General features: G+C 41.1%; 1 protein-coding gene across 1 annotated transcript in view; it reads left to right on the top strand.

Moving 5' to 3' along the window:
* The window catches only part of Arhgef33 (Rho guanine nucleotide exchange factor 33), a 76,346-nt gene extending 70,236 nt beyond the window's left edge, over positions 1 to 6,110 (top strand). Inside the window, exon 18 of the mRNA XM_026785837.1 lies at positions 5,676 to 6,110. Within this exon, the coding sequence (XP_026641638.1) occupies positions 5,676 to 5,805 (130 nt within the window). The 3' untranslated portion in view covers positions 5,806 to 6,110. The remainder of the gene's footprint in view (positions 1 to 5,675) is intronic.
* The last annotated feature ends 1,904 nt before the right edge of the window (positions 6,111 to 8,014 follow it).

Below are 8,014 nucleotides of genomic sequence, written 5' to 3'. Positions count from 1 at the left end.
CCTACAGTCTGTCTCCTTCCCCGCAGTTAACCACAGCCCTACAGTCTCCTTCCAGTTTTGCTAGGCAATCCAATGCATATGTGACTGTTGATGGACCCTCAAGTCACTTTATGTAGGGATTGAGGTTTAAGAACTATTTATCCCTCTGTAGGATTATGGATTTATGTTTTCTTGGTCTATAACTGCTAATGACATGAGTGGGAAGAAGTAGACAGACAATTCGCCAGTCTAAACTTGGGATTTAGGCTCCAAATCCTTTGAAGAACTCCAAGCTCCTCAGGACACATTGCTTGAGTCTGTTGGGTACTTTTTAAGTCATAAGAGTCCCCAAAGAAATGACTGTTTTTGCTCACTACCATTTCTAGTACTGAGCAGTATCTGTTGGGAAACAATCAGCAATAGATCCACCTTTGTTTCCTTTACAAATTTCTGTCTATTAAAGAGATGTAACAAAATGACCTAATCATTATATGAGGCATAGGGGACAGAGCTGCCCTTTTGTATCCAGAGGGCAGAACTAGCAGAAACGAGGAGGAGGAACACTGTAATAATGCACCTGCCTAGACCTGGTGGACTCACGAGAGGCTGGGGTCTCTGAAATGGGAGCTAGATGACTCTGCCTGGGTTCTGAAAAGTATTCCTAACTGGTGGGAGACTGCTTGAGAAGTCGTCACGTGGTTCAGTATGTGTATTTGATTTACCTGTACTCTCGCTTATTGGAGCTCAGTCTGAACAGTCACTTATTTTTGTCACCCCAAACTAGATGAATATGGTGTTGGGCCTGTAATTTTAAAAGTTCCCAAAAGAGAAAGCCATATAATCTTTTTATAGCTCCCTGCCTCCACACACTGTGGTATAATGCAGACAAGTTGCCGTGGGCTCTCCAGAGTTACACTGGTTAATTGCCTTCAGTCCTCCCGCAACTTTTGGCATTTTTCTTAGAGAAAAGGCCAGTGAGTTCTCTTAGTTCTCCCCTGGACTGGCCTGCACCTGTCATATTACTGTCAACAATAATGGCACTGTCCTTGTATTTAAAATGTGAAGTATTTTATCTGAGTGGAGGTGAAGGTGGAGCACTTAGATGATTCTTCCTCTAGCAGGCCTTCCTGGCTTGGAAGCCTGGTCTAGGACAGTCAACACCATGCAGGCGGTTCCCATTACAGCTTTGTACTTAGGGAGTGCTTTGGGGACTTGGCAAGGGTTAAAGAAGCAACTTAAGTAACTTCTTACGGGTTTTTCATCTAAAGACCATGGAAAGTCTATTAAGGATCACACTCCTGTATGGTATTACAGAGAGAAAGGGCAGGGAGGCCCCAGGGTAGCATGGAAGTGCCTGTACCTTTAATTCAAATGTAAACACATCATTCTTGTATGTGTGCAGAATTCTAGGCATGCATAAAGGATTATGAATAATATGGTCCCATCCATTGTATAGGAACTTGCACTCTGGACTCAGGAATATGTAGGATGAAAGATAAACTATTCCATCTAGAAAAATCTATATGGATGTTATTAAAGACTTAAACCTAGGTTATTGTAAAAGATGAGGTACAGGTAGAAAAAAAGTCAAGCCATTATGTGTGTCAAGAAGTCAGTTGGCAGCAAGCCCAGTGACCTTAAGTAGCTAAACCTGGGTATTGGATACTCCAGAGCCTGGTCTCCCAGGTCCAAATGGGCAGGCCCAAGAAAGCCACCCGTGTCCGTTTGGAGCTTCCTTCCTTCCTCCTCTCTAGCCCTCTGGAGGTCTAGTCCTGTCTACACTGACACACTTTTTGTTCCATAGGGGCTTGTTTGGCTGGTGGCCCCACACACCCAGAATGCTGCTTCGGGATGAAGCTAGGCATGGAACCAGATGCAACAGAAAACCCGAGAAAGGGTTCTCTTCCCTCTGAGGCTGGGAGGGCCGAAGGATTCAAAAGGCAGAGTCAAGTTGACATCATAAAAAATATTCTGACAAAGTGCCCACGATATTTGAGGAAAAGGGTAACCCTTTTATTGTTTCCATCTCAGGCACATTTGCCCTGGGTAGATACCAGGTCATAGATCCCTGAGAGCTGTGCAGAATTGGCCAGAATAATGATTGCTAGCTTAAAGTCTGAGCATGTTAAATGACTATACATTTTAAATGTGGTTCTTAGAGGCTAGGGAACAGACCTGCTAAGAAAGGCCAATGCTTGATTGAGGAAGATGAAAGATAAGCTGTCCCTTCTAGGAGGATACACACGGACACTGTCAGAGACTTAAACCCAGACTGTTGTTAGAGCTGAGGCAGATGCTCTTCCATCTTTATGTACACAACTTATACTCGGGTGAGGGAGTATTCTTGATTGGAGTATAGCAGCGGGGAAGAGATCCTATAAGACAGTTTTAGGGCGAGGTCTGTAGACGGTGCTTCCACCCTTTAGCATCAACTTTGTGGGTAGTGAAAGATAAAGAGTATACCATCTTAACTGGTTTCTTTACCCAACCTCTTCCTGTTAGCACTTCATAATTTATATGATTATTTCTATTCCAGCCATCCTACTCCCGCCACCAATTGCAACAAAATCTATTTTCTTCTTCACATGGTCAGCAATACTTCTGCAGGGCCCATATATTTGAATGTCAGTGAGTCCTCTTTGTTTAGTGTCTTCTCAAAAGGTTTTGTATATGCCTCCTTTGTGGGACAGTCCATATAGCAGAAGGCAGGACTCTAAGGACCAGTGATCATTTTATACTCATTTTCTCCACCTCCCTCAAACCTGCCCCATCCCCACCATCCCTCTTGTCCTCTTTGTAGTTCCACCATATCTCATTTGATTTCCGGTGCCATTTGCAAATTCAAGAGGGTGTGCTTGAAAGGATAAGTAGTTTAGGTTACCTAACTCTGGCTGGGATTGCTTCTCAGTAGGTCATCTGAAGTCAGTTACTTTTAAGTGTCTTCAGAGTGTCGGGTTGTAGAAGAAATAGCTCCTGCCCATTTGGAGCTTGTGGTTCAAAGTAAGGGTAACCCAGCTACAAGTTATAGTATATAGCACATAATACGAGTGCTCATTCACCACCCTGTGAATGCATGGTTAACTGATTTGATGGATAAGACAGATGTCCCCCCTCCTCGCCCCCGACCCTCTTCATGGGAATGCCCTCACCCTTTCAAGGATAGTCTTTCACATCAGAGAACCAGCTCTGGACATCAGAGATATCTGTGGCACTGGATTTTACCTCCCTTCCTCAACTCCAGTTTTTCAGGTTTATCTGTAGCCATTTGTACTTACTGACCTACCCAACTTGCATTTTTCTTTTTCTTTGTCATTTGAAGGATGGTTAGCAACAAGTCTTTTGTTTCCCCTTTCTGTCAAATGATTGGATGACTGTGTGTCAGAATATATTGACAGCCTTTGCACTTTCCACAAAGAGTTCCTGACTGTCCCCTCTAAGGTCTGTTCAGATATGCCCTGCAGCTTGCCAAGATGGTGTAGGGTGTTCAAGAGCCATTTCTGTGCTTTACAAAAAAAGGGAATAAAAAGAAAACACACTATCTCTTTCGTCTAGAGTCTGCACATTTTCCCCCTTCTTATTTACACCCACACCTTGGGAGAGTCCAGGTAACCTGTATGTTGAACATTATAGAAGTCAGCTGAAATTGTCTTTAAAAAGGTGAAAATGAGCTTCGAATCATTGCTATAGTGGAATTCTGGATTTTTAAAACAATTAGTAAGTTAGCCACTAGTTACGTAGTAGTTAATTTTCAGGAATGCAGACATTTGTATTGGAAACAAGGGGGAGGTACAGTCTGTAAGAAGAGCAGCTAAAAAAATTTGAGCTGAGTTTGTGGAAACTAGACAGGGCGATTTTGGCATTTGTTTCAGAAATGGGAACGCAACTGGTGAAGATTTCTGTGGTCCTTGGGGCTGGTGGTGACATCAAAGCTTTCCCATTTCCAGGTAAACTCCAGTTGCATGTGGGAACCTCCAAGTGTGACATGTTGGGTTTTGGAGAGATCAGATGTAGGTAAGAGGGAAAATGTGAGGTGAAGTCTCAAGTGGAGATTAATAACTTCATTGAGAAGTTGGCATGGGGGAGAACAATTGATCTTCTGCTTCCTGCCCTAAAACACAAGGGCTTTCAGGCTTCCAGATCATGGACCATAGGGAGAGAATGAATAGCTAGGATGCATCTTATTAACATCTGAGGCACAGCTACACTAACCAGGGATGGTTTGAGCTGAAGGAGGCAGGAATTCTGAGAACTGAAAGCAAGCCTGAAGTTTTAGGGAGGATGGGAGTTTGTTTACAGGGAGTGTAGGCTGGTCCCTGAGAAGAAAAGTTCCTTCCACCCATATACCTTCTTATCTCCTGAGTATCCAGATGCACAGGAGCTGAGGGAGAGTAATTTTCCTACGTTCACTGGTTCAGTGGGAAAGTACTCCTTTCCAATCAGAAGTAAACCATGATGGGTAGCTACAGCTTCTTTTCTGATATCAAACTGAGAACTAAAAATATCTAGTCCATTCATCGTGTTTCCAGACATCTTTAGTCTTCCTATAGGTCCAGTGTTTTCACTTGAATACTAGAAAAGGATGTTTGAATTCTTCCCAATAAGCTCAGTAAATTTAGACTCATAACTAATAAGAATAATTATTAATAGCAAGGACTTGGACTGAGGATATATAGCAGTAGAACACTTCCATATGAAGATCCTGGGGCCAGTCCCTAGTACCACCATAACAGAACAAAATAAAGGAACCTTCCCCCCAAAAATAACAAGAAAATCTCCTGAACAAACAAGGACTCAAAGATAGTGTACCAACGTCAGTGAAGGAGCGTGGAGGCCAGTTATCCTGCTTTGGTGTTTAGGGAAAGTATGCCTGATGCAGCGTATGGAGAATCTGTTTACTTGAACAGGAGCTTTGGAGCTTCACTTTCATACATCCCACACAAGGACTTGTGGCACTGGGTCTTGGTTAGCGAGCTAATTTTATACATTCTAGCTCCAGGTTAAAGTCAGTGAGAGGGCCCTGGGCTAGTTGTGTGAGAGGTATTTCTAGAGAGCCTCCTCCCTGTAGGGACTTCTGACATGAACAGACTGGAGAAGGTACAGAACTGGAATGGATTGCCCAACTGGTTTAACCAAGAGAAAGGAAGAATGCACCCTGGACTGGGGACCCAAATGGACTGAGCTGACTTTTGATTAGTCTTGGGCTCCTTTGTGGTGGTTGAGATCACTGTACTGATTTCTGCATTCTACCAAATGTAGCAATATGTGTGGCTGGTTTCAATAAATCTTTCCTTTAAAAATGAAAACAAACAGAAGCAAGAGTTTGTAATGTGATGCCTAGATTAAACCAGGGCCCTTGATAACCATTTTAATGTAAGGTCCATGGTAATCTGCGGAGTAGTTATTTTATTGAATCAAAAATAGGTATTTTTGAGTTTTTATTCCTGTTACAATGCTTTCACATGGTACACTGACATATACAGTTGTCACAATTGTCCCCATGAAGCATTAGAGATTCTGTATGTTCACTGCAAATTTAGATTCACATATCTTAAGTTTTGAAACTCAGGGGAAGTAAAAATGATTCCAGATCTAGGAGGCAACTGTTTTACAAATGCAAAACAATTTGGATAGATAAAATATTTGAAAACAATTAAAACCAAATCAACCTGTACTTTATCTGTGTGCTGAGATTTTAGGTCCAGTGGATCAGAATACAGGGAAAAAACTAATGAGAGCCCCTCACTGGATCCTTCACCCACCAAACAAGACTTCTTCAGAAACCGACTTGCTCTTGCAAATGACCTTGACCAAGGAACAGCTGTGTAAACACATTTACAGTTGTATTGTCAAGTGGTAAGAGGAGGGTAAAAGCTTGTATATATCTCTGCAGGAATATATATATATATATATCAATGTATAAATCCCCAAGGAAAACTAATATAAATATTTACATATGAAACTAAATCAATATACAAGATTCTGAAGAGATGAAGATTAGTCTATGGTTAAGACTTGGCTTAATGAACCTCTCAACCCTTGGAAAAGGGAAATGAAGACTTTTCCCATCATTACAGAAAACCAGTAAATCTGGAGGAAAATAAATGTTTGTGAGAACAAAAGCTTGCACCTTGAACTCATTCCCCAAGAATAATAATAAGCATGTTCATTTTTAGCATGGATGTGAATTTTGTGCTTCCTAGGAATTTTATTTATTATTATTATTATTATTATTATTGGTTTTTTGAGACAGAGTTTCTCTGTGTACGCCTGACTGGAACTCACTCAGTTAGACCAGGCTGGCCTCGAACTCATAGACCCGCCTGCCTCTGCCACCTAAGTGACTTCCTAGGAATTTTAATTCATAGCTTATGAATTCATCCACTGTGCTTAAACTAATATACCCTGTGTGAGGGTCCAGTTGGAAAGATACTTCATATCTTTCCAAACCTCAAAGCAAAATATCACATCCTTTAAGTCAAAGGATTGACAGAACTGTATTTTACTTGTACAGACCAGTGCTCCAGAAAATTTGTCCTTCAACTATGATTCAGAATCTTCACAACTTATAAGATACATTACCCTCTAGCTTGTTCTGTGGTTATGGGAAAATCAGTGAAGGGAACAGGGGGAACAAAACCAAAGAAACCTTCTCTTCATGTGGGCTGCACTGAGCACAGCAGCCATTGTAGATGCAGTAGGTGTTGTCATACTCACAAAGGCCCAGATAGACCAGGGAGAAAAAAACACTGACGTAGTTCTGCTCAGACCTCTGAGGGCTCTCGGGATGTTAGAATGATTAAACTCCCAATGGCACCTCCTTCTAGTCTATCACATATTCATATCTCTGTCCACACCAGCTCCCTCTATTCTGTATACCAAGCATGCCCCTGCCTCTGGACTCTCAAACCAGCTCTTCTTTTAGTCACTTGGATGTCTCATTCTTTCACTTCTTTTAAGTTTCTATGTCTGCATGGCTGACTGATCATCACATTTAAATTTCACACTTCCAGACCCCTTCTTTTCTTCATAGCAGCTACATTGTTAATGTTTAATATTCTGCTTATCGAATATTGTCTACATCCTCTCACTAGCTTATAAATCCCATGAAATGGATTTTTCTTCATTACTATGTTTCTAACACCAGTTCTGTAAAAAGATCTATATTTGTTTATGCCTAAATAGTCAAATGAGCTCTTACCAAATGCTTATAATTTTAGGTCATTCAAAACCAATCTGAATAATGGCAAACAGCACAGGAAGCCATAATGAATCAAATCATAGGATGTCAGGATAGCTAACCTCCTAGAAATTCTCTAAAACAGGCAAACTGCAAACATGCCCATTATACTTTTATTTTTCATATTTTAGTGCTTTGTTCTGAAAGGCACTGAATTGTAGCCACATCACCTTTCAAGTTCATACGAGCTTTGTGTCGATGAGTCGTGCGTTCTTGTGCTCAGCAGTGGAAGCAGGGTAAACAGGCCTGCCCAAGGCACCCATCGGCCCTGACACGTTACCAAGGTACAGTTTCTAAACAGTTGATAGTTTTTCTTGCCACCAGTAATTATCAAAGGTCCTAAAAGGTTAGCATGGCCACAAACTGCTTTTCTAAAATTATATTCTGTCAAAGGTGCAAAAAAGCAGACTTGGCTGGGGAGCTGGCCTTCTCGGTTCTGTTTTTGAGATCTAAGTGCCCTCCTCTGTGATGACTAGCATTGACTTTTGATGATGAAGTACAAAGGTAAATCTCTTGGTTAAAAGATCAGAATTAACATTTGGAGAGCAAAATCAAAATCTCTGATTAATTTCAGTATCAGTATTACTTTTAGATAGTAAACTTGTTACGTAGAATACATTCAATAATGCATGCTGGAATCACCATTTTAGGCTTCCCTGAAGGCATTCCTAGAAATACTAGGAACACTGATTCTTAGTCTCAGTCACAAATTTGACACTTTGCCTTATCTATCTATCATCTATCTATCTATCTATCTATCTATCTATCTATCTATCTATCTATCTATCTATCATCTAT

The sequence above is a fragment of the Microtus ochrogaster genome, linkage group LG3, assembly GCF_000317375.1.
Source record: "Microtus ochrogaster isolate Prairie Vole_2 linkage group LG3, MicOch1.0, whole genome shotgun sequence".
In the NCBI taxonomy this organism is placed as follows: Eukaryota; Metazoa; Chordata; class Mammalia; order Rodentia; family Cricetidae; genus Microtus; species Microtus ochrogaster.
Note: the sequence above shows the minus strand (reverse complement) of the source record. Positions and strands in the feature narration are given on the sequence as shown.